This window comes from Triplophysa dalaica, chromosome 17 (genome assembly GCF_015846415.1).
Source record: "Triplophysa dalaica isolate WHDGS20190420 chromosome 17, ASM1584641v1, whole genome shotgun sequence".
Classification (NCBI taxonomy): domain Eukaryota; kingdom Metazoa; phylum Chordata; class Actinopteri; order Cypriniformes; family Nemacheilidae; genus Triplophysa; species Triplophysa dalaica.
Window position 1 is genome coordinate 17,575,370 of NC_079558.1, and position 25,281 is coordinate 17,600,650.

The 25,281-nt window shown below is 37.8% G+C and overlaps 2 protein-coding genes across 7 annotated transcripts; both read left to right on the top strand.

Annotated features, from left to right (window-relative positions):
* Positions 1-1,511: 1,511 nt before the first annotated feature.
* Positions 1,512-13,589, top strand: LOC130439200 (ribosomal protein S6 kinase beta-2-like). 3 transcript variants are annotated; one of them, XM_056771678.1, is made up of 18 exons: positions 1,512-1,779; positions 2,617-2,656; positions 2,748-2,796; positions 3,649-3,697; positions 4,665-4,708; positions 4,796-4,910; positions 5,767-5,835; positions 5,955-6,102; positions 7,062-7,119; positions 7,271-7,371; positions 9,235-9,325; positions 9,501-9,591; positions 9,715-9,822; positions 9,904-9,966; positions 10,129-10,206; positions 10,339-10,443; positions 10,855-10,967; positions 12,365-13,589. In XM_056771678.1, exons 4-18 carry the CDS (start codon positions 3,650-3,652, stop codon positions 12,510-12,512), a joined length of 1,380 nt encoding a protein of 459 aa, XP_056627656.1. In that variant the 5' UTR covers positions 1,512-1,779; positions 2,617-2,656; positions 2,748-2,796; position 3,649; the 3' UTR covers positions 12,513-13,589. The 3 variants fall into 3 exon arrangements, with proteins under 3 accessions (XP_056627656.1, XP_056627657.1, XP_056627655.1); XM_056771679.1 differs by having other exon boundaries at positions 2,620-2,656; XM_056771677.1 differs by lacking the exon at positions 2,617-2,656.
* Positions 13,590-14,447: 858 nt separating this feature from the next.
* On the top strand, positions 14,448-24,323 carry mki67 (marker of proliferation Ki-67). Of its 4 annotated transcripts, XM_056771786.1 has the most exons (16): positions 14,449-14,721; positions 15,075-15,178; positions 15,980-16,061; positions 16,179-16,294; positions 16,407-16,479; positions 17,560-17,617; positions 17,741-17,842; positions 17,984-18,642; positions 18,733-19,213; positions 19,299-19,417; positions 19,495-19,669; positions 19,740-19,859; positions 19,938-20,824; positions 21,006-21,060; positions 21,323-23,668; positions 23,824-24,323. In XM_056771786.1, exons 2-16 carry the CDS (start codon positions 15,090-15,092, stop codon positions 23,910-23,912), a joined length of 5,451 nt encoding a protein of 1,816 aa, XP_056627764.1. In that variant the 5' UTR covers positions 14,449-14,721; positions 15,075-15,089; the 3' UTR covers positions 23,913-24,323. The 4 variants fall into 4 exon arrangements, with proteins under 4 accessions (XP_056627762.1, XP_056627764.1, XP_056627763.1 ...); XM_056771784.1 differs by having other exon boundaries at positions 14,448-14,721; positions 17,741-18,642; XM_056771785.1 differs by having other exon boundaries at positions 17,563-17,617; positions 17,741-18,642.
* Positions 24,324-25,281: the final 958 nt, after the last annotated feature.

The window sequence follows — 25,281 nt, forward strand, 5'->3', positions numbered from 1 at the left end:
TAATCTCACCTGCGCATTGCGCAACACATTCAGTCAGGTATGCGGCTCAGTTCGTCAGTGGTTGTTGAACTCCAGTAAGAAGGATATTTTATTCACTTTAAATGAAGTGATTCTCTTTAATGTAGTTCATGCTGATTCATTAATAAATTAGTTGTTTAAAAAAATGCTGATTACCGATGTATTTTTCCATGAATCTGCTATGTTAGCGATAAATACGTTACTTAGCTAGTTAACGTTAGCTTGTTACATAGGACTTCACACACTGCAACTAACACGCCAAAGCCGTTTCGCATTCATTGTTATATTTTAAGCGACCTGTCATGCTGTGAACATTAACCACAACACTTAGACACCGATCCTGCCATTCAGGTCCCGTGTCACACACAGCCGCGAACATACCGGTTACAGTTTTGTGATGTTGTTGGCACTATATCAAGCGTCCACAAAAGGTGCACAGCTTTCATTCAGTGGGAGATGATCGTTTTCTCAGCATCTATTGTGTTCAGTATGTGCGCGGCGGATAAGATAAACATTCAGTTTACTGAATCTCGGGCGATTCATCAACGAGTACAACACAGAATTTAAGTTTGTTTGGGTACACGTTCCTGTCTTCACAACAAAGACAAAAAATATATATAAATCGAAAAACCTTTATTGTTTACAGTTCAGTTATAATATGATTGCAAGTCTGCATGATGAACCTATAAACCTAATGCATATTGTCGCTTAGTGTTGTATAAGTACAATTTTGACTGTATTATTTGTGTCCCCTCCCAAAATTGCTCTTGAGAAATTTTATATGTATTGTCCCCCCCTACTGTTAAATGAGATTTACGCCCATGATGACTGTGTAATCTACTGGATCTTCATCATTCATGTCATCTCTTTGCTTGATTTCTGAAATAATTATTTTGCACGTTTGTTTATTCATTGTAAAATGCTTAGCCCATGACTTGAGATGTTTCTGCTTTTACTTGACAGGAATTGATATATTATGGTGTAGCCTATGTATGTTGTTTTTTGTCAATAAACACATACAGTATAATCATCTCTCATCTCTGACGCTTTTAAATACTTTGCTGTTTCTCTCTTGTAAATTCAATTGTGTCCTGATGGATCCTCATCGAGCTTCATGAGACTAAAACCATTCTGTACTCTTACAGTATACTGCAATGAAACCACACACTGTCTCTACACACTCTGTTTAAATAACGACCTCTGTTTACATGAATGTCTCTCTGACTGGAGGTAACACGTCATCTGAACTCATGTTGATTTAGGTCAATTTAAGTACATGATAAAATAATGATATTGCATTTTGTTGACCTCATTAATAATCTGTTAATAAGGCTGTTGGACAAGATTTAGGCATAGAAACTTCTGTGAGTAATGATATACACACAGTGACTATGTAGCTCCGTCTTGCGGATATTTAGAAGAACTATATTTATGCAGAACTGTAGTTATATCTTTATAACGTTAGGTGGCGCTGTGCGACTAAAACGCAATATCTTCCAACGAGTCAAAGAAGACACGTCTGCCTCTTTCACAATAGCAAAACAGCTTGAGTTTTTTGTTTATATTTTATCTTTAGACTTTTAACTGAACCATGTTACACATTTTGATATTTAGATAAAGATATTAAATATTTAAGAAATTCAGGCGTTAGATTCTGGCTAAAGGTGGAAAATCAGGTAATACAGCCTGCCGGATGGTACTCGCGGGTCCTTAAAACTTCGCTTGTTGGACTAGAGAGTTTGACAGCGCTGGCGAATTAAGGTAAAACACTTATATAAAGATGAGATGTTGTTTTTATGTAACTACATTCTGCATTAACCGCAATAAAATGTCCATTTAAACCCTTTACGGAAGTACCCATGTGGTGCTATGTTTGACATTTGACGTTAGTATGATGGTTAATGTTGTGCTGTTTGTATGAAGGTACAATTTTTTTAGTTTATGTAACTTACTGTTGTATCGGTACAGACAAGTTAATATGATCGAGTACTCTTCTAATAGCTATTTAAAAGAAACTAGCCTGAAACATCTACCATAACCATAAACCAGTCTAGATTTTTGTTGGTCCTTGCTGGTTTCATTTGGTATCACAGTCAGGCCAAACTGGTCATTATATGTATAAATAAAGTATACACGATATATACCTTTATCAAATATATTTTAAAGACGCCTTTGGATAAGCTATACGGTTCATTTTCTTCTGAAAAGGTAAATCTGTTTTCCTGTTCAACCTGTTTTCAGCAATTACATGTAATTTAAAGTAAAGGGATGGTTACCCAAAAATGACAGTTCTGTCATCATTTTATCACCCTCATGTAATTGTATAGCAGTATAAATGACTTTTTTCTGATAAACACAGAGACAGAGTTTCGGCAGAATGTTAGCAATTTTCACTTCTGGGACGTCGATCTCTGCCATAGTAGGAAAAAATTAAATGTTACTCAAAGGTGCCCCAGAACTGTTTTTTTTTTCTTCAAAATATCTAATTTTGTGTTTAACAGCAAAAATAACACAATATATGTTTCTGCTATGGAAGTGAATGATGTACCATAACTGATAATGACTAATATTCTTCCAAATATATTTATTTGTGTTCAGCAGAACAAAGACACTTTTACAGGTTTAGAACACATTGAGGGTGAGTAAAAGATGACAGAATTTTCATTTTTGGGTGAACTTTCCCTTTAATAATAATTACTTTTCAATGGTAATTAATTCCATTCCTACAGATATTCTGGGCATGGTGTTAGTTTGAGTGACCGCTGAAGACACAATCAGGTGAGAAATATTCACAATTATACCTAAATCATCTGCTGGTTACTGCCTTTATCTCCTACGCCAGGATCTCCCAAACAGTGTTTTTACATTTGATGTACTGATATTTGATTAATTTAAACATGAACATCTGGTTTGGGGAGAGAGAGCTGGCAGAGAGAGCCCCTCCCTATGTATTATCACAACGTTAACAAATGCTACAGGCAGAGCAGATTATGTTCTAGATAATACTCAGAGAGAACCATTCCAGTAAAGTTGTAAGTGAGCAGAGTTGGAAAATATTGCATGAAAATATGTTGGCTCAGATGGTAAATAAGGGAAACCTCTTGAATACAGTCACGTATGTTTGAACCATCATCAAAGGCGAGTTAACCAGCTGAACAACAACAAAAACTGTAGTGGCTTGTGTCAAGGCTTGATCACCATGCACTCCCAAAACAAATCTAATAACAATGTGAAACATTCATCTTACAAAACGGTAACATAGGCAATAGCAATGTTATCTGAAACACAGTTAAAGATTGTGTCACGTATGATGCTTTAATTGTAAACATCACATGTCTTTTGTTAATAAAACATTAAATTGGTTACTCAGGGTTTTGATCATTGGTTAGTTTTAACTGGTCAGACTGACATTTCTTAAGCCTGGGTCATATTCTTCACAAACAATCCATTAAAATAAATGACAATGTGCATATTTATTTATTTATTGAATTTATGGTTACAGGACAGGTTAGCGTTCAAGCTGTTGTATACATTATGTGCAAGAGACTGGCACGAATTACTCAACAGTGACTGCGCTGATGACAAATTCACCATCACGAATCAAATATGTTTGTGTGTGTTTGTCTATAGAATGGCAGGAGTTTTCACCATTGACCTGGAGGATTCGAGTGATGTGGAGGTGAGATCATACATCAGAAATTTTTCGCAATTGCAGTTTATTTTTTACAACAAATTTGACTTTAAGGCTATTATTAACTTAAAAATGTCTAAGAATTACATGTGGTTTTCACTATGACTGTGTTATGATTCATTCTGAACAATAAATGACCACCTGCTCACCTGTCAATCAACCATCTTGCTAATAAGTACCTATACTCGGCCTTTAAATGTGATTTTAATATAATCTATCTCTTCCATTAACAGTATTTGGAAATGAATACATTAACATGCACACAATTATTACTAGTGGTTCTCTAAAATAATATTAACGGTATTACTCTGACTGTCACATTTTTGTTATTAATATTTAAAAGCAGTTGTTTGCAAACTTTTGTTTGAATTTTGGCAGAAAAATTAAAGTATCAAGAGACCTTAACCCTTAAGAAAATGTAATCTTCAGGATCAAAAGGTGTATATGAGAAACTTGTATAACTGTAAATGGGTGATTCTCATGAGATTTTGATTTAAAAGATGGTCAGACAATTGTTTTTAAAACGGAATTATTATTTAATTTACCTTAAAAATCTCATTACCGTAACTAGACAATTCAATACCATACCATTTTTTTGTCTGTTACTGGGGTGACGTTTCTACCCCGCTAAACATGATGCGGCACAAAGCAAAATGTGATTGGTTGCTTTACATGTCAGTCAAATGGCCTCTTGGGCGAGCTTTGGCCAATGAAAGCCGCCAAAGTTGAAGGTCAGTATGAAAGAATGGCTACACGAGACTATTACTACCATGAGGTTTCAATGGTTTTGTGATAAGGACCCAAACAATGATTGATCCTGCATGGGATCACCCAGGACAGGCGGTGAGACCGGGTATAAACAGGGTCTCTGTGAACCTCAGTACTGACTGCCTGCTTGTACACTTGAGTATTCTCTTCATTGAATGCCTCACATGTTCTCCCTTGCCTTGTCTAGGATGAAGACTGCAACTTTACAGTAACAGAAACAGAAACAGACAGGTAGACGCTTTTGGTCCATTTATTTATATACTCAAATACTGTAAATTGTCTGAATATGCTATTACAATGTCACATTTTCGGTTTAAGTGTTCCAGCAAAAGAAGTGGAGCTGACGGGTGACAATGTGAACAGAGGGCGTGAGAAAGTGGGACCGGACTGCTTTGAGTTACTCAGTGTTTTGGGTAAAGGAGCATATGGGAAGGTCAGTGTTTGGCAATATGTGTATTTACATTTATTCATTCGGCAGATACTTCTATCCTAAACCAACAAAGTGGTTCATCCAAAGAAGTCATTTAACATGAAAAATGACAGTAACTTATGTTTCAATGTTTCAGATATAACGTTAAGTAGGCTAACACATTGAAATGAGAGTGACCTGGATTGATGTGGATCTCAATCTCAGCTGAGTTCTATACGTGACAAATAAAATCTTGAATCAGCTACTATACAAAATATGTCCTCCATTCAACTGTTTTAGTTTAGATTGTGGTCTGCATCAATGTGTACATATACATGGGTCAAAGATGTTAAGAGGTCCCCATCAAATGACATGTACAGAAGTGATATTTATGTACAAATTCAGAATTAAATAAACAACATGCTTATTCTGAGTTGTGCATATTAAAATATAAATAAGAATAAGGGAGCATATTACATTTTATTTAAATGAGTAAAAAATTCTCATTGACAAATGGGCAAAACCTAGGACAGTGGCAATTTTTTGAAAAATGTAAAATTACAACTAATTGGCATTTGAGGTACAAGTAATTAGTCTTTTAATACGTCACAAATTAGATTTTGTTGTAAATATGCTTGACAAGAATATTACACTGAATGACATGTGTGGGCGTCTTCTGTTAATCAGGGAAAAATGTACAATATTAATTTCTTTGTTCCGAAAACAAAAATGCAATTAAATTTAACAGAAAACTTTTTCATTTTTTTACAACAACAATTTAAAGCAGCATTACACTTACTGTTTTCATGCTTAAACCATTTTTCGTCATTGACCCACATATTATATTTAAAAAAATTATGTTAAATATCTATTTCTTTAGGTCTTCCAGGTGCGAAAGGTGCAAGGTGCCCAGACTGGTAAAATATTTGCCATGAAAGTCCTGAGAAAGGTATTCTTCTTCATTTTTCTTTTATTAAAATGTCCACCTTACACGATTACAAATTTTCGCTTTTAATGTCTTTAAACCAAATTGTCCAATTTTTCCATTTCCACCTGATCACACACAAGGCCAAAATAAAATGTAATGCAAAGGACACAGCACACACCCGCGCAGAGCGGGACATCCTGGAGACGGTTCAACATCCGTTCATCGTGGAACTGTGGTATGCCTTTCAGACCGGTGGCAAACTCTACCTTATACTCGAGTGTCTGAGCGGTAAGCAGAAATGTGTCTCTGCGTACAAATCATTTATTAAACGCTTACACCATGTCACCGCAATGCGACACAACCCCCGGCTTTTTCTACTGGGATTGTCGTGCCACATCGTGCCTATGGTGTGGATTTTTTTTTCAGTTATAATATGTTCTAATGCGTTCTATTGTTTCTTGTCGCATCGGGCTGCATCTGATGTAGACACGGTGTAAATCCATGGCAACTAACACAAATCCACAACTAACACAAATCCACATCTTACCAACCATGTCCTACTTTTCCTGAACAAACACTGGGTGTCTCGTGATGTTCAGGGAAGCCTCAGTATATACCTCGAAGAACTTTTATAGAATATCTGTATCAAGCATGAAAGCAGAACGAAGAGACAAACTACTGTGTGAATAAAAATGAAGAAATTTGTTCCCCTTATTTAGTTGTTAATTGAGATAATAGAAATTGAAAAAGATCAAAAATATTTTTTATAAAGAATAGATGATTTTAATGTTAAGCTCTTAAGTACTTTATTGGGTAGAAATTATGAGTTTTTGTAAATGGGAGTGGGCCCTTTGGATGTTGTTGAATACAATGGTGGTCAACGGTTGAGAAGCCCTAAAATGTCGTATGACATGTTTAGAGGGTTTTGCATATGAACTCTTCAAATGACGATTAAACAACTGAAATATTGTTTAAGCAAAAACTATGTGTTTAAGCCACCTACCACTTGCAAAGACGCTTAACAATAAAAAGTATTCTATCTGAAAAGGAATAGTTAGGTTAAGAAGTTCCTTTAATAAAACACATTGTAATACACTCTTACCAGAAATGAACAACTGCTTTCAGTTAAGAATCCCAAGTTAAAGACAGACCAGACAACAAATTCCTTTAAAACTTTTTAGTTCTATGCAATGAATTTCACTACATGTTTCTTATGAAATTATTTTGGGGGGATTTAATGCTTGCAGGTGGAGAGCTATTCATGCAACTAGAGAAGGAGGGCATCTTTCTGGAAGACACTGCATGGTAAGTTTCTTTAAAAAAAAAAAAACATGTATATTTGCAAACCCGTAGTGATGGTTCCTGAAGAAGCTCTCTGGGTCAGACCAGAGAAGATTTTATCTGCTCATGACTCTAATGAATGAAATCTACACCTTTATTCCTCTGTTCTTGACAGTTTCTATCTTGGTGAGTTAACATTGGCTTTGGGACACCTGCACTCCAATGGAATCATCTACAGAGACCTGAAACCGGAAAATATTATGCTTAATCATCAAGGTTTGTGACCATAGCATTGAACACTTTCTTATTATGGAAATAAACAGTAATGTTCCAGGTATTAACATGCAGTGACTCAACAGAGATTGGTGGATTTAGATCAATTCGAGCTCTCAGCCACATAGGCCGCATTGACACTACATGCTTCAAGTGACCCAGTTCTGATGTTTCCAAACATGTGGCACACATCCGACCCATATGACCCATTCATATGTGAAAATACATGTGATATGAATTGGATGCATGTATTTGCATCTTCCATACAAGCGGACAAATCTGATATTCCCTTCAAAAGAGCTAATTATCATTAAAAAAGCAATGGTGGTGAACCACGTGATGATCACATGACTCTTTTAATGAAGATTTTCTATTCTTGACCCTTTTCAGTGACAACATGTTTTGCTGAGGAAAGCAAAACCTTGTATATTAACTTTGGTTTCATCCATTGCATATTGCACTGTTTACTTCCTTAGCAACCTCAAGTACATCTAACTTGAATTGGCTGCCAAGTGTATATATAGTAACTGAGATGTCAGATAGGGGTCACTTTTAAAAGATGATGTAATCTAGTCAACAAAAAATTGAATGGATCATTCTCACGAAACCATTGAAACATCATTCATTCTTTTCAATCTTAGACATTCAAGATAATTCAATAATGTTCATTATATAGTTCTGTTCTCTCAAGAATTATTTTTATTTTTGAATTATTTTGTACTTTATTGCATTTCCCCATGAAAATCTCATTACCGTAACACATTTAGTTATGTGCATGATATGTTTAATCAAATATAAATATTCTTACCAAATATTTGGATGTTCTACTAGATGTTCTCACAAAATAAAACAAAAAACATTGACTATATTTATGTGAAATAAAAGTGAAGATGTAGTGGAAATGTGTCCTCATGTTTTCATCCTCTGCAACATTTCAAAGCATTGTTTAAGATTGTTACGCTAAAAAGATTTTTAAGGTGTAGTTTTGATTCAAGAATTCAAAGATTTTGTGAGAATCACCTGGATATTATCAATAAATTGAATTGTCCTATTGAAATACATGAAATATTGTCCTATTGAATGTAATGTACTTAAAATCTATTTAAACTGATAGTTCACCCCCCCCCAAAAAAAACATTCAGTCATCATTTACTCACCCTCTTGTCATTTCTAACCTTTAAGACTTACTTTCTTCGGCAGAACACAAAAGAAGATATTTTGAAGATAGTTGGTGACTGAACATCACTGGACCCCATTCACTTCTATTATATTTACACAAAACCAATGCTAGTGAAGGGGGTCCGGTGAGCAACATTTTTCAAAATATAGTCTTTTGTGTTTCGTGACAGAAAGAGAGTCATAGGGCTTTGAAACGACAGGAGGGTGAGTAAATGATAACATAATTTTCATTTTTAAATTTTCATCACTTTACTTGCATCATGAACCTGTTTCATACTAGCATCATGTTGACAATAATATATCTTCAGGATCATGATAATGTGCTCACAGTTAGGGATGCTCAATTATAACAAAAATCATAATCAAGATTATTTTGGTCAATACTAAGATCACGATCATTTAACACGATTACTCACTTACTTTGGAAACAATATAAGAATTCTAAAGAAAACTTGTCTTTCAAACTGAATTCAACAGGAAAATACTATTCAACAGGTGCACTGTGGATTTCTACCACAAGAAAAGAGAGGATTCTTTCAAAATAGAATGCAGAACAATAATCATTTTACCACGATCATATTGTTTCTGTAATTGTTGAAGGGCAAAATTGGCGATTACGATTCATTTTCGATTAACTGTGTGTCATTTGTCTCAAGTTTACACCCTTATGTTCTCTTATGTCTTAAGGACACATTAAACTGACTGACTTTGGCCTGTGTAAGGAGTCCATCCATGATGATAGTGTCACACATACTTTCTGTGGTACCATTGAGTACATGTGAGTCATCAGCTCAACTACATGTAATAAAGTACACAGACATATTTGTACCGATATGGTATAATCACATGCTAGAAAAAATGGCTAATTTGTCTAAAAATGTAACTACAACTTAGAATAATAACATTATCCACATCTTTGAATTTCTCATGTTGGGTTCTCACTTTTTACACAGGGCACCAGAAATCCTGACCCATTCAGGGCACAACAGAGCTGTGGACTGGTGGAGTCTGGGAGCCCTGATGTTTGACATGATGACCGGATCGGTGAGAGATGATGAAGGAAATACTTGATACATTAAACCATTGATATACGTCTAAGGAGGTTTTTTTGTTTGCCGTAATAGTGGAAATGTTTAGGAAAAGATTTTCTTTTTTTATTTCATACAGCCTCCTTTCACCGCAGGGAACAGAAAGCAAACCACTGAGAAGATTCTGAAGTGTAAATTCAATCTCCCGCCCTACCTCACAGCTGATGCTAAAGACATGATCAAAAAGGTCAAATGTCTCTCCGTAAAGACGCTCCAAGAAAAGGTTCCGAGTTCCTATAACAACTGAACATTTATTTCTTTCCTATAGTTGCTAAAGAAAAATCCAGCACAAAGACTTGGTTCCAGCAAGGCCGACTGTGAAGACATCAAGGTAAAATCTAGTTCTGGCCACTGCACTGAGATATTAAAAATCAATACTATAGAAGTTATATCATATGAACAAAACTGTTTTACTGAACATGTGATGACGGCCGTAATAAAACTCTTGTTTTTCTTTAATGAGGAGATTTATTTTCCAATGTTTGTGTTTCAGAAACATCATTTTTTCAGACACATCAAATGGGATGATTTGCTGAACAAACGCATTGAACCGCCATATCTGCCTAGCCTGGTACTGCCAATAACACTATTATAGCTGTCTTAGTTTTGGAAATGAATCCTGTGGATTGTGTGTCTCAGCGAGTTGAATTCTGCTTGCTAGTTTTGTCACATGTTACAAAAGCCTCATTGCTTTATTCTTCAGCAATCAGATGATGATGTGAGTCAGTTCGACAGTCACTTCACCCGTCAGACTCCTGTGGACAGTCCTGATGACACCAAAATGAATGACTCCGCTAACCCGTTTGCAGTTGAGTTTATTCATATACATCACGGACCGTAGAGTGTGAAAGAGTGTAGATTTGGGTTCTTGAAAGACTTGCCTCACATGGCACGCAATACTAGAAAAGCTTGTTTTGCGGTCATCACATAAATATATTTTAATAATAAAAGAACTTGGCATATTGGTAATTACTCCATGATTATGTAGTCATGACCTGATCAATTTTATCTGATAAATGTTAAAGCCATGACGTGTCATTACAAGTTTGCATCGAACCATTTCTTTTGAAAGAGAATTTTTTTTTCTCTAGAATTTCCAGTGACATACATTCCCAGCTGATCTTCATGTTCTTCATTTGAGTCTTTGGCCTGAATTAGAGTACAGTTACACAATATATAAGAAGTACTTGTTCTGATATGATTGTGAATGTGTTTTTAGGGGTTCACGTATGTTGCACCATCTGTGTTGGAGAGTTTAAAGGAAGGATTTTCTTTTGAACCCAAACCTCGACAGATATGCAGACAGAACAGCAGCCCACACACATCTATGAGGTACATCGTCTCATTCCATTGTGGACACGAGGACGTCCTTTGCATAAATGTTTCTTTATTTTTGATTTACAAAATGTCTACAAGACGGAAAGGATTTGGGAAACCAAATTTTATATAAGAAATTAATTGTCTGGTTAAAGGAACATTTTGTCCAAAAACTCTATTACACTCCCGTCCAAACATAAAGTCACACACTTTAATATTTCATTGGACCGACGTTAGCTTTGATATTGGCACGCATTCGCTGTGGCATCGTTTCGATAAGCTTCTGCTATGTCCAGAATGTCCATTTTGTTTTCCCGTCCAGAGTTATATACATTTTTTGCCAAAGTCTTGTATTGATGATGAGAGAGTCAGACCCCGTGGCAATGTGTTCTCCAGCACATCCTAAAGATTATCAATAGGGTTAAGGTGTGGACTGTGGTGGCCAATCCATGCGTGAAAATGATGTCTTATGCTCTCTGAACCACTACTTCACAATTTGAGCCCGATGAATCCTGGCATAGTCATCTTAGAATGTGCCCGTGCCATCAGGGAAGAAAAAAGCCATTAATGGAATAACCAGGTCATTCAGTATATTCAGGTAGTCCGTTGACCTTATTCTTTTGGCACATAACGTTGCTGGACCTTGACCTCTAATCCAGCGGTTCCCAATCCTGGTCCTCGCGACCCCCTGCTCTGCATATTTTGTATGCTTCTCCTACCGCTTCGGAGGTTTGTTTAATACGCCCATAAGAGCCCTGCGAAGTAAACATCACTAGATATTCTGCCATAAATCCCGTTCGACATGTGGATAATGTTGCGCAAATCTCAAAATTACGGTTAAATTACCCTTCAATGTTCCGTAGTAAGTTTTGTTCTTCGTGTTCTTAAATTAACGTCAGCCGATTTCATGTGTGCAGGGAGTAGAGAGCAATGAACACAGTTCAGGGAACACGTTAATCGGAACGCGGTTCATTCATTAAGCTCTCTTCTAATGAGCTAGAGATTTAGATCAGGTGTGTTAAACAAGAGAGATACACAAAATATGCAGAGCGGTGGGTCGCGAGGACCAGGATTGAGAACCGCTGCTCTAATCCAATGGGAGGCTCTTACCTACTTGCTCGGTTAAATCCAGCTGGGGACTTTTATTTTGGACGGGCTGTGTGTATTGCATTAAAATATTCGCACAATGAAGTAAAGTTGTTATTTAAAATATACAAGAATAAATCATTTCAAATTAAGACAAAGTATAGCCCAATACGATGCAAATCAATACTACATTTTACATTAAATGAATCTTATTAATGTGACTTAAATACTTTTGGGAGCGCTGTGCTATAAAAGGACAAATGTTTTATAGTGAAGTGCATATTTAGATTTACCTTATTTCTTTCTCGCTTTTCTCCCCATTTTAGCTCTTCTGAGATCTTTAAGAGCAGTGTTGATGCTGAAGAGCCTCCATATGTCCAGAACAAAACACTTTCTCTGCAGAATATTGCCACACAGCCTATCAAAACATCAGGCCGAAAGAAGAAACAGAAAACTCATCAAAGCGGCAGATGAAATATACTGAACTCTTCAGAAGTGTTTGTGGTGTATCATACCGTCTGCACTGCCTTTATTTACTTTTACATCTGTTTCTCATCTCTTATTTAAATCAAAGCATCACTGATGTAAAATGCTTCTTCATTTTCATAATTTTCATCAGATTATGAATACATTCAAGATTGGTTCTACATGCGTCTTTGATATTATTATTGACTTGACTGATATTTATTTCCTTTGGGCACACATACATTACATATCCTCGGTTGAAATGTATTGATAATTTCGCAGTCATCATGTGTCTATGGCTGACCATACATGTTTATTACTCTCAGTAACTCTTGGGTTGCAAAGGAGTAATGCAAGAGGAATGGATTTGGACAATTCAGTGTTATGGATGTGACATTTGCAGGTCAAACTTTAAACATAAACTTTTAGAGAATGTATTTTTCTGTTTATATTTTCCTAAACCCCTGTTGAATGAGTGCACACCTTGGAAAAAGATCACATGTCTTCTATGAGGGGAAACGTATATGCATTATAGATGTGACAGGGGATTTCTGTTCATTAAAATGCACAAACCAAACATCTGACAACAGCCAACAACTAACATAAAATTATGTTTCAATTCTCATTTGTCCATTTAGTAGGAATATGGTCCGTTATGGATGTGACAGTTCAGACTATAGAAAAACATACTTTAAAACATAAAGAGAGACCTTACATGAGTATATAAATTGCCAAATATTGACATGTGACATGACGTGCAAATTTATGAAAGCCTTTTTTTTCATGGCATCAGCCTATGGTTTACTGATTACACAACTTCTCAACAAGTGTATCTAAAGCTGTTTTTTTACTTGATTATTATTTGCAGCTGTGTTTTTAAGACAATGAATAATGGATTTGTTTCAGTGTAGTAAAACAAAGATGTATGTATCGCTTTTAAAGCCACAGTGATGAAATCTGTGCTTCAAGGAATAAAAAATATAGTGAAGTTTATTTGTAAATGTAACACAGGCCTTAAATATAATAAAGTTTGGTCCTTATCCTTTGAAATGAAGACATTTCAAGAATGAAGACTGATGTGGATTACATTTGCTGTTTCATTTTCAAAGTCAAATTTTGAAGTAACTTACTTCAAGAAACTTCTCTGAGTTAATGGTTTAACAATTTATTGAAGCTTTCCTGTAGCTCAGTGGTAAGAGTGGTTGTGGGTTCGATCCCAGGGGATTGCAAATACCTATGTAAAATGTATAGGATAAAGCAATGTAAGTCGCTTTGGATAAAAGCGTCTGCTAAATGCATAAATGTAAATGTATGGACCATATGTTTTAAGAATAATATCCCAATGCATTTTATAAATCACTCATTCCTACTAGCCAGCATCCTTTATGGATACATCCCATCATGTAAGAGCATGCAATTCTATTTTTATACATGCTTCTAATTTTAATTCAGTTTTAATACATTGATTTAATTTAATATATAACTTTATTTATTTCCATTTTACTCGTTTTGTACACAATTAAAAAGTTTGCTAGTAAATGTTTTGCTATATAAAAGTACAGAAAATATAACGAAACAACTGTGTTAAAATCCACACTATAATAGTATTATAAATAATAATTTAGTATGTTTCCATGTTTCGCTATGGTCAGTGCTGTCGGTCACCTCTCAAATGAATTAGGGCGGGCTCATGTTTAGTTTCAAAAGAGCGGTTACACTTTCAACGTTCTTCAATTGGCCACCTTAACAGTCACTTACGCCACCGCAAAAATCCATTGGCTATAACAGGTTTCTTATAGCCAATCAGAGGCCTTCGCGCGGAATTTTGAATTTCTCGCAAACAGTGGGAGTTATCAGTCTTGTGTACCTCCGCTCGTAGTAAAGAAAATAGGCCCTCGTGTTTATAATGAATAATATGAGATGTTAATATTTTAACAAAAGCTAGATGCGTCGTGTTATTAACGATGCGTTATTATACGTACATTTAAGCATATAAACGTGTAGATGTTTCATCTTTTTGCGGATGGATATATCTGACTGACAATAGTTCGTGTTGGTGTGCGCCGCCGCTGCTGAGCTTGACTAGTGTAACGTTAACCTGGAGCAGCAGCGACCGTCGGGACGATAAACCTCATGTTGGATTAATGTGTTTTTATCAATAAAGCCACGATTGACGTCGATGGAATATTTTTTATTGTGTTAATACGCAGAAACTCAGGTAATAATCGTGGGACTTCAAACGTTTAATTTTCATGTGACAATTGACTTCTCAAACGTTGTTTTTGCTAAGATGTTTGCTATCATTAACTGTTACTTGCATTTAACAAATAAAACGAATCACTACTTTTATCTGAATTTATTCTACCACCAACGTTTAATACCAGTTTGGCCTTACAACCAGAAATGTTTTTCGCATGCTATTTGCCCATGTGCTAACGTTACGGATTGGCTAATTATTTTACTTGCATAAATAAAATGGAGTAACTTAAGTTATGCACATAATTCGAGTCGAGACGTTATAAGTAAACGTGTTATTATAGTGAATGACGGAAATCTTTTGTGTTGATAAAGGTAAGTTGTTTTAAAATGCCTTTGCTGGGGAAGATAGTGGTGATCAAGAGAAATGGAGAAGACGGCACTGAATTTCCTCTCACAGCTTCATGCCTTTTCGGGAGGTAAGTAACGTTTATAAACTTTGCCATCATTTTGTATTCTATATTATTTGATGACAGGTTTACTTTTTATTAAAGTGAGAAGTAAAAAAGATGCAAAGGAAAAACAATTGTTTTGCAATGATATCAAAATTTGAATGATAATAAAAATAATTTTTAAAGGCTATGAAAAGTCACAAAAAAGGTGTTTGGGACACGTGCGGTTTAAAACTTGATTCCAGGCGGGCTGTTCAGGAAACGTCAACCCATTCAACCAATGAGAATACCGCATGCTAAATTACAGGAAATACGGATTTTCACACGTTGTATTGCCGCATGGTTGGGCTTTATTGAATGCCTGGCTTTTTACTTTTTATTTTGTTTCAGACTCCAGTGTCTGTGTTAGATTTTTTTAAGGCAGTAATAAGTAAATACAAAAGCTTTGTTTGTAAAAATTAAGACAATTGTATATGTGATTTCTATCTGATCAAACATATGACCAATAGACAATTATGAATAAAAAGGAGCAGGATTATATAAAACATGTTTTGTGGTGTTGCTTGGCCAGTTTTTTCTAGAAAGTGATAATCTACATGTATGTTTAACGCAAAAGGTTTGAGACATAAACAGTAGATGTCCTCCCTTTACTACAATCTAGGTTTTGCACTATTGTATAAGGTCACAACATAAGAGATAATATTTATTAAAGATAATAAAAAAGCACCTCCGAATATTTTAAACCCTATATGTAGATATTTTCATATCACGCAAAGAGAACGAAAGGGATAATAGCATTTGTACTGTTTGCTCATTCCATGTTTTTAGGAAACTTAATTGTGATATTCGGATTCAGCTGCCACAGGTCTCCAAAGAGCATTGTAGAATTGAGCTGAATGAGAATAAAGAGGTATGTGTACATCATGGCCGTGTTTTTTTACCTTGCCTTTCTCAAAAACACATTATATTAACAATCAACTATAATCAGAAACTTCAAAAGATTTCTCATTATTTCACCTTGTTTTAGCTCATTTTGACAAATTTGAGCTCCGTGAACCCCACGCTTATCAATGGAGAAGCACTGCAGGAGATTGAACGTTTGAAGCATGGTGATCTCATCACAATCATTGATCGTTCTTTCAGGTGAGTCTTTTTTAATTACAACATTGGACATGTCAAACAATATAGCCGGAATTATGTTAAAGGATTAAGTTAGTCCATATTTTATAGCTTAATATTTTGTTTAACTGTTCAGGTTCGAGTACCCACCTCCAAAGACGCCGAAGAAAAAGAGGCTGTCCACAACTGGACAAGACAAAACACCTCAGGTATGTATAAGGGACGTCAGCCTTGATGAGCCTGAAGTGCAGTTTGTGTGTGCACATTACAGGTGGACGAAATGGCCAAAAATCTATTTCACGGAATGAGTCTTTTATTTCATGATATCAATCTCCCATTATAATTCTATATCTTCTACCTCGTTTTTCTTTGATTGATTTCCTTTATTTATTTATTTATTATAGTTCTTTAAAATGCTCACCATAGTTAAAACAGGCAAGTTATGAAAACGTACTGAAGATATCAGATTATGTTCTGATAATGAGATTTATTTATCTATATTTGTCTTGTAACTATATCTTACGTATACAGAAGGAAGATAGACAACAATTATTACAATGAAGTATGAATAAATGCACAAACAATGAGAGTACAGTATATGACTGGTGTTCAAGGGGTCTGTACTGTAGGTCTTTATCGCTCTTTACTCTCTATTAGATCCGCTTTTTTTGTGTGTTGCGCCTGTTGGTTTGTTTAGTGGCGCGTCACATTAAAAGGCTCACGCGGCAAGTATCATCATGCATTTAAACTCAAGTTTCACCTTGGGCGCCTGAAGTTCAACTTAATTAAAACTATTAACAGCTTCACAAAGCAATCTGACTTCTGAAATACGTGCTGAGAATAAGCTTTTTTTATATGCTCTGGTGAGAGTGAAAGATCCAGTCTGGAGTGCATCACTAAACTACAGACTGACAAAAGGTCAAAAGAATATTTGATAAGTGAATTAATCCACCCATAACAAATTAACGTGTTCTTTCAGAATATCGCCCAATTTGCAGAGCGCCGAGTTGACAACCTCAATTTATTTACTTTCTGGGGAATACACAGAATAGAAAAATCTCATACGGTTGACATTTTATTCCGCAGTAACGGAATATTCCTTCGTACCGCCCAGCCCTAGTACACATGTGATCTGCTCTTTTTGCGGTAGCAAAGGTGCCAGGCACTTGTGTTAAAATATCTTGGCTCTACCCCTTCTGAAATGCCAGGTTTTTTGAATAATTGCCAAGTTTACAGTCTTAGTGATTTGTGTATATTCAATTTCTAATGGTAATTTTGTTTTTTTGGAGAAGCTGGAGAAAAGCACACCTGTACCTGTGGAGAAAAGGAAGTCCGAGCATTCATTTGGTACGTGATCTGAGATTCGATCATTCTCTGTAGTGCTAAAGATAATTTTTTCTAAATGTTTGCTAATCGGTTGTTTGTGTTTTTTTAATGACATATAAATGTTCTTGTCCACTATATTTACAGACACCTGTTTAAAGGATGGGTCCAATTTGCCTCAGTCATTGGAGCAGACTGTTGAGACTGCAGCAGATGAGAAACCTAAGAAGGACAGCATGTCTCCATTCGGTGAGCTTTACCAAATGGTCAAACAGGACCTGGCTGCTAAATCGCCATGGAAGTCTGGGCTAGCCAAGACACCTCTCGCAAGACCTCAGGTTGACCAAGTTCCTACATCAGATGTTAAAAACAATCCTAAACCTGTCACAGCTCCATCTACCAAGAGAAGAAGATCCTCAAAAGGCAACTTTGAAGACCAGACTGGAGTATATGTTCCTCAGAGCTCAACAAACGCCACCCCAGAGGGAGAACCTGCCGAAATGCCATCAGTGGAGTCCAGCACCCCGTTAGTGTTGGAGAAAAGCGGAACCCCTGTCTCTCAGAAAAATGGAACGCCTTCAAAAACACCTGAGACGTTCAGCGCTGGCGAGGTGGTCCAGCAGATTCTTCCAGAGCCACAGCCCGAAGAGAAAACACCCAGATCCCCAAAGAGGAGGAGAAGTGGTGCGTCTCAGGATCAAAGCCTTGCCCTCCAAATATCTTCCAGCCAGCCTCCGACACCAGGACCAGAGGAGAAGAACACCGATGTGAAAATGTCACCAAGAACGTCCCCAAGAGCAAATGCTGGCAAAAGGTTTCAAGTCCAAGATGTTCTGTCTGAGATTACAGCGGACACACACACTGATGTAGCCATTCGACAGTCCAAGAAAAAGCGTGTATCATTTGGAGGTCAGTTAAGTCCAGAGCTGTTTGACAAATGTATGCCCCCTAATTCCCCTCTTCACCGTGGAGCGACCCCAAGACGAAGTCTTGGACCTTCTCAGAAGCCCCTATCTCTCCTGCGAAGAGCATCCACCATTGGTCTTTTGGTAAAAAAATATTTCTAACCTAAAATATTTTGTGGTCACACTTGTTCAACGCTTTAATGTTGTTAATCAAAACATGTCTTGTTTTTTTAGGCTCTCCGACTTGAGGAAACTGATAGGGAGAGTGCAAAGGCTCAAAGTAGTCCAGCAAAGAAAGCTTCACCTAAACGTGCAGCCACTAAGACTCCATCACCTGCCAAGAGGTCACCGAGGGCTAAAACTCCATCACAAAAACCTCAGAAGTCTCCTTCTGGTGCAGCCACTGCTTCACCCAAAACTCCTGCCTCTTCTAGGAGATCTTCCTCATCATCGATTGAGGCAGCGGGTAACGGTTCTGCCATTGAGACTCCGAAGGTGCAGGGGCGATTTTCAGTTTCCCGCATCAGCACACCTTCACCTGTCCAGGATCAGATGGATGAAGGGGAAGACATGCCTCAGGTTTCAGGAACGCCAGCAATCCCACTACGGAGGAAAAGCATGAAATCTGCACGAAAAACACCCAAGAGTGCCATGACGAGTGCACTTAATGTTATGCGCTCAAGGCGCAGTGGAGCATCACGCGCTAATCTGAAAGGTAAATTTACTTGCATTATGTTTTTGAAGAAGATTATATTGAAACAAACAGGTTTTTAGTTTTGGTTGTGCTTCTCTGTTTTAAGTGTTAAACTCTTGGGCTGATATTGTAAAGTTTGGTCAGTCCAAACCTCAAACGGATGTTACAACCAAGAAAACTACAAAGAGCGTCGTGGTCAAGAGAACCGTAGTTCCAAAGCCCAAGGTAAAAATACTAAAGGTTCTTTTTGTTGTAAGTAAATTTCTAGTTTATAAATGACTGATCTGATAATCCCCTGACAGACCCCTGCACGGAGGCTAAAGGAAGATATCAGCACTGGGCATGCCATGTCTCCAGTCACCCTTGTTGTCGGCAGAGCTCATTTAAGGACGAACCTGTCTGTTGGAACAGCCCCTAAAATTGTGCCTAACATAGCAGTGCTCAAGAAGGACATGAAAATGGATGAGGATCTGACAGGTCTGTTCAGTCCCGTAGAACCTTTGTTTATGCATAGTAGAAATTCTAAATGTTATATTTCTGTTGTTAGGTATTGCAGACATATTTAAGACTCCGGCTAACAAGTCCAAGAATATGGCTCGCATGAACAGCGCATGTCCAGAGACCCCTCTGGAAGATTTTTCAGTCATGAAAACACCGGAAGAATCAGGTTGGTCTTTAGTGAACATTTTGTGTTTGATCTTTTGTGAAATCTCTTGCAATTTAACATTTTGTTTTGTTGATGCAGGTGAAATGATGGTATCACCATTGAGCATGGTGTCCACTGCCAAGCGTGAAAACTACAAAAATGAAGCAGTGACACGGCTACTTCTGGATAACCAAGAGGATAGTTTATTGAATGAGGACCGTCTTTTACAACCAGCTGACAATTCAAATGACGCACAAGAATCTGTGGAGATGGCTGAGAGTGATCAGACAGAGGAAGCGGAGAGTGTTCCCAAAGTGGTGGTCAAAACTCCCAAACAGGCCGCAGTACCGTCCTTGTGCCTCACTGGAGTCAAGCGCCTCATGAAGACCCCCAGACAGAGGGCTGAACCAATTGAGGACCTACGAGGAAAGCTGCTCAAGACCCCCAAAGCCCCTAAATATCCACAGGAAGAAAGTCTGGAAGGTGTGAAGGAACTCCTGAAGACTCCCAAACACGGAGGAGTTGTGGTAGAAGACATGGTTGGAGAAATAAAAAGACTGACGCAGACACCTAAAGAGAATAACCCGGTGCTTTTTGCGGATGGTAACGAAGACATCACTGCTGTGAAAGAACTCATGAAAACACCAAAAGTAATGGAAGAAGAGGACCTGAATGGCCTTAAACAGCTGATGAAGACTCCTAAACACAAAGGAGAACCAGTTGAAAATCATCTGGGTTTAAAGAGACTGATGCAGACCCCCAAAGAGAAGGTTGAGCCTTTGGAGGACCTCACCGGTGTGAAGCAGTTAATGAAGACTCCCAAGCACAAAGGTGAACCTGTCGGGAATCAGCTTGGAGTCAGTAAACTACAGAAGACCCCAAGACAGAATGGAGCGGCAGCTGAGGAGGAATTTACTGGCCTTAAGGAAATTGTTGAGGAGCCAGAGAGCAGTTCTACACAGAATAAATTTACGGAGTCTTTTGAGGTAAACATCACTATCTCTCGACATTTTGCACAGCGTGTAGTGTTAATATAGTCTTATTTATCCATATGAATTTTGTCTGTAATGTTTGATGCAGTAAATCTTTATTGTTTGAAGACTGGTCTAGAATCCTTCAGTAATATATTTCTCGTCTAAAACTAATCTACATGTATATAATATTTAGACACTAGAGCCTGTGCCAGTGGTGGCGAATGACGACGCTTCCATGCCCGCTAAAGGTGAGTTTGATTGTGTAATGGCTGGAGATTTCTCTTTTAAAAAATCAATAATGAATATGATATTAGATACTGTCCTTGTTTTTATTTTATTGATATAAATAGCCCTGCTTCCTTAAAACCGCACAGTGGTTTAGATAAAAAAATATCGGCTGCGTCCTTGGTAATAGCAGCTTGTTACCTACAGAAATTCTCATTAATTTAATATTAATTCAGCATATCATATGTGATGAATTGTTTTGTTTATTAATACCGTCTTTTATAGATTTTGATATGGAATGCGACAAAGAAAATGTTTGCCCAGTTGAACCCATGGAGACCGAAGTTTTCAAATCTGTGGATCTGCCGTGCACCACCGAAGCATTCGATTCACAACTGAAGATTGAATCTGTAGCTGTAGTCCCTCAGGAAGAACACTGTGATCAGACAAAAGAGGAGTCTGTTTCAGTTCAAGATATTGATGTTTGTTCTTCTGAGGTCGATGAGAAGACAAAAGAGCAGACTGAAGAAACTACCTCTGAGAACAGTGGTGTAACTGCTGAGTCTACCCAACATTCACGCACTGCTGAGCAAGAAGAAGAAGAGGCAATAAAACCTTCACTGGCCAGCAAACCCCAGCAAGGCAGTCGAGGAAGAGCAGCTCAGAAATCTAAGGCACCTGCGGTGTTGTCAATAATTGAGGAAAGTGCACCACCTCCTCCAAGCCCTGGCAGAGGAAGGAGAGGAAAGCAGCTCATTGAAGTCACAGACGTTGCTGCAAGCCCATTAAGAAAATCAGCCCGTGGAAGAGTCTCCAAGCCCAGCTTCGAGGTCGAAGAGGTAAAGAATACAGAAGCTGTCCAGGCACCTGTGGCCTCCATGAAAACGGAGGTATCAGACAGCCAACCTGAAATTGCAAAGACCAAGAATGGAAGAAAAGCTCAAAAAGATGATGCTGAAATTGAGCCTGTGGAAGATGCAAGTGCTTTGGCTGTGCAGTGTTCTGATGTACCAGCACCAACTGGTAAAGAAGAACGGGTCCAAGCCACTGTTCCTAAAGCTGGCAGAAGGAGGATGAATAAAATGGAAAGCCAACCTTCAGAAGAACCTCAACAAATAACTGAGACAGTTTCTGAAGAAAACGCTGTTACAACAGGGAGTGTCAGTCTGCAGACCTCAGAAGTTGCTGAAGCTCTCGTCACTGCAACAAGAGCCCGAAGAGGAAGGCCACAAAAGAAGGAAAACGTGAAAACTGAACCCACTCCTTCATTGGAAAGTGATATGACAAGCACACCGGTTGATGTAGTTGCTGAAAAGCCACCGGCAAAGTCAGGGCGAGGTAGAACATCTAAAAAAGAAACCATCAAGGACCAAACTGTGGATGATGAACCTAAGTTTGAGGCTGCGGTTGACAGTCAAGATAAACCTGAAGCCCCGGTGGTCAAGTCTGTCAGAGGACGACGGGCCAAACAGCAGAAACCACAGATGGCTGAAGACGTTGATATCCAGTCTGTTGCAGATGCCAGCACACATGCGACTGTGACTGAAGAATACCCTGAAATAGAGGTGAAGTCTGTCAGAAATGGGAGACGAGCAAAACAAATCTCAAAGCAGATTCCGGTTGAGGCTGAAGAGAACGTTGTTAGTGTGGCAGAGCAAGCAAAGGTCCCTGTTGTAAAAGCGACCCGTAGAAGGCCGATTGCAAAGGAAGTTGAATCCGTGGCAGACGTTCCTGTAAAAAGAGGCCGTCGTGCTGCTCTCGATCCCACACCTCCTGTTGCCGTAGTGTCCGGCCGTGGCCGCAAAGCTGCCGTCAAGGCAGAGCTGGAGGTTACGGAGGACGTGGCTTCATCTGAAGAGCAAGTTAAGTCCATTAAACAGACTAGACGAACAGCAAAAGTGCCTGAATCAAAGAAGGTTAGTTCTGAAAGTGTTGCTGATGAGAATACCGTACCGGACAAAGTGGGCAGAGCAACTCGTGGCAAAAAAGAAAAGGGTTCGACCAAGGACACCGCTAAAACCCAGATGAACGATTCTGTGACACCTGAGGAAGACACCGTTACAAAAAGCTCAAAAACTGTCAACTGGAGCCCAGCTTTGGGGACCTCTAAAGAAATTGAAGACTTTGAAACTTCTACAGATGTCAAAGAAGCACCACTGAAGAGATCCAAGAAGTTGGATAAATTATCTGCTAAGACGATGTGTACAGAAAGCGATCAGTCGGCTGATCAGCCACTCAGAGGCCGCAGAGGAAGAGGAGCAAGAAAAGAAGAGGAAGCCTCAGTTGAAGACCTTCCCGAAGAGCCTCAGATGAAGGCCAAGCCAGTGAGAAGAGGAAAAGCAGCGGCTTCCGCAGCACCTAAAGCAGAACCCAAGGACATCAAGGCATCAACTCCACTGAAGAGGAAACGTAACGAGCCGTTGGAGGTAACTGAGGACCCGAGAGATAAAGAACCTTTACCCAAGAGAAGAGGTAGAGTAGCCAACAGCACTGAAGTTGTTTCCAGCAAAGAGAAAACTCTTGAACCTGAACCTACTCCCAAGAAGACTAGTAAAAGAACGACAAGAGGACAGAACAAGAAACTTCAGGAACCTGATCCAGCACCTGTCCCGGCTCAAGAGTCTGTTTCAGGTGAGTTTCTGACCACCGCATAATTTTTTTTTTACTCTCTCATCAAATAAAGTACAGAATATTATCGCAGTTAGAATTAGTTTGTGGTTGTCAGAGTAAGTATAGGTTTATAGCATTTAGATTGTTGGTAACACACCTATGTATCCTTTGTACAGGCACTCGTAAAGCCAGAGGTGTGAAGAAAGCAGAAGCAGCTGATATCTCTATTGAGGCCGCTCCTCTCAGGCGCACCCGCAGAAAGTGAAGCACTGATCTTACAGAGTGGTCTTTATCTTCAAGCTTGGAAAAAATGTTTGTTTTATATTTTTGGACTTTTGATTATGATTATTTCCTATCTGTACCAGGTTTATTTTTCTATAATTTTAGCTGATTTTATATTTGGGGAAAAAATGAGTAATGTGAACATTTTATCTAGTATTTTTGTATACGTTCTTTTTGTTACATTGCATTTTAAGTCAGAGAACCTGCATTTTCAAGCATCGTGCCTATGCAGATTTGTTAAGATTCTCTATTTGTGTACTGTTAACCGAAAACTTGAATTCATTCCTTGTCCCTGTTTGCTTTTTTAATTGTATTAAAAGAATGAAACAAGTGCTGTGTGAAAACATTAAGCTGCCATAACTCTGAAATGCTTTCATTAAAATGTCGTTGTTCACCTCGTGTTTTAGTTTTTATTTGTATGAATGAATATAAGATGACAGATGGACTTTTTATAAACTGTGTTTTACATGATAAAGGAATGCTATTAATCATTGCTTTACAGAGTATAAAATGTAACACTTGTAACAGTTACTTTATTAAGTTCAAAGCACATGGAGCTTATAAAAGCTCCTGTCTAATATTGGAGGTGAATGATGGGAGTGGACCATTGCTTTGAGCCAGGTTAAACTGGGAGAAAGTAACATGCCACAATGATAATATATGGTAATGGGATTTATATTTTATGCTTATCGTACATTTTTATAGCCTAGGCAAATCTCACAATACATCATTTTACTTTTAAAATGTTGGCTGCGCCCCCCGGTGGGCCCTAGCGGTATTGCAGGAGGTAATTGGCTTAAATATTAAAACGTAGTTTTAATTGCCATAATAAATGGTCAATACTTCTGTTATACTATATGTAAGTAGTATGCTGTCTTGTCGATTTGTAAAATTATTTATTTACATCTGGAATGTTGGAAATGAGAGAAAAAGATATGGAAATAGAAGAAGGATGTCATTATTACAACACTAAGAATTGGACATACAGCATTAATCTATACACTTTTTAAAATAGGTACGCATGAATCGGTGAGAAACAGTGAGGCATATCCTAAAGAGTGTTCTGCATATGAAAGAGAGATTCCAATTAATACAAGAATTAGACTTGTTGGGAGTGGATAATATCTTTTTAAAAGTATTGTTAGGAAACGGGTCAAGGCAATCAAGAGTACATGAAATATTATTTAAATACCTAAAAAACACAGGAACATCAGATAGAATATAATTATATTATTTTTTTGTGTTTCTTCCTTCTTAATCTTAGTACTCTCCACACTCCAGATCATTAGGTGGCGGTAATGCACCTTTTCGTGGGTTAGAAGAAGAAGAGAGACAAGCGCAGTTCTCCGCCC

Excerpts from the sequence above, each read along its gene's own strand:
- LOC130439200 (XM_056771678.1), top strand. The coding sequence starts at position 3,650 with ATGGCAGGAGTTTTCACCATTGACCTGGAGGATTCGAGTGATGTGGAG. Across the intron at positions 4,709-4,795 it reads ACAGAAACAGAAACAGACAG|TGTTCCAGCAAAAGAAGTGG; the intron begins GTAGACGCTTTT and ends TTTCGGTTTAAG. Across the intron at positions 9,823-9,903 it reads CTAAAGACATGATCAAAAAG|TTGCTAAAGAAAAATCCAGC; the intron begins GTCAAATGTCTC and ends TCTTTCCTATAG.
- mki67 (XM_056771784.1), top strand. The coding sequence starts at position 15,090 with ATGCCTTTGCTGGGGAAGATAGTGGTGATCAAGAGAAATGGAGAAGAC. Across the intron at positions 18,643-18,732 it reads CATCCACCATTGGTCTTTTG|GCTCTCCGACTTGAGGAAAC; the intron begins GTAAAAAAATAT and ends TTGTTTTTTTAG. Across the intron at positions 19,670-19,739 it reads AATGGATGAGGATCTGACAG|GTATTGCAGACATATTTAAG; the intron begins GTCTGTTCAGTC and ends TTCTGTTGTTAG.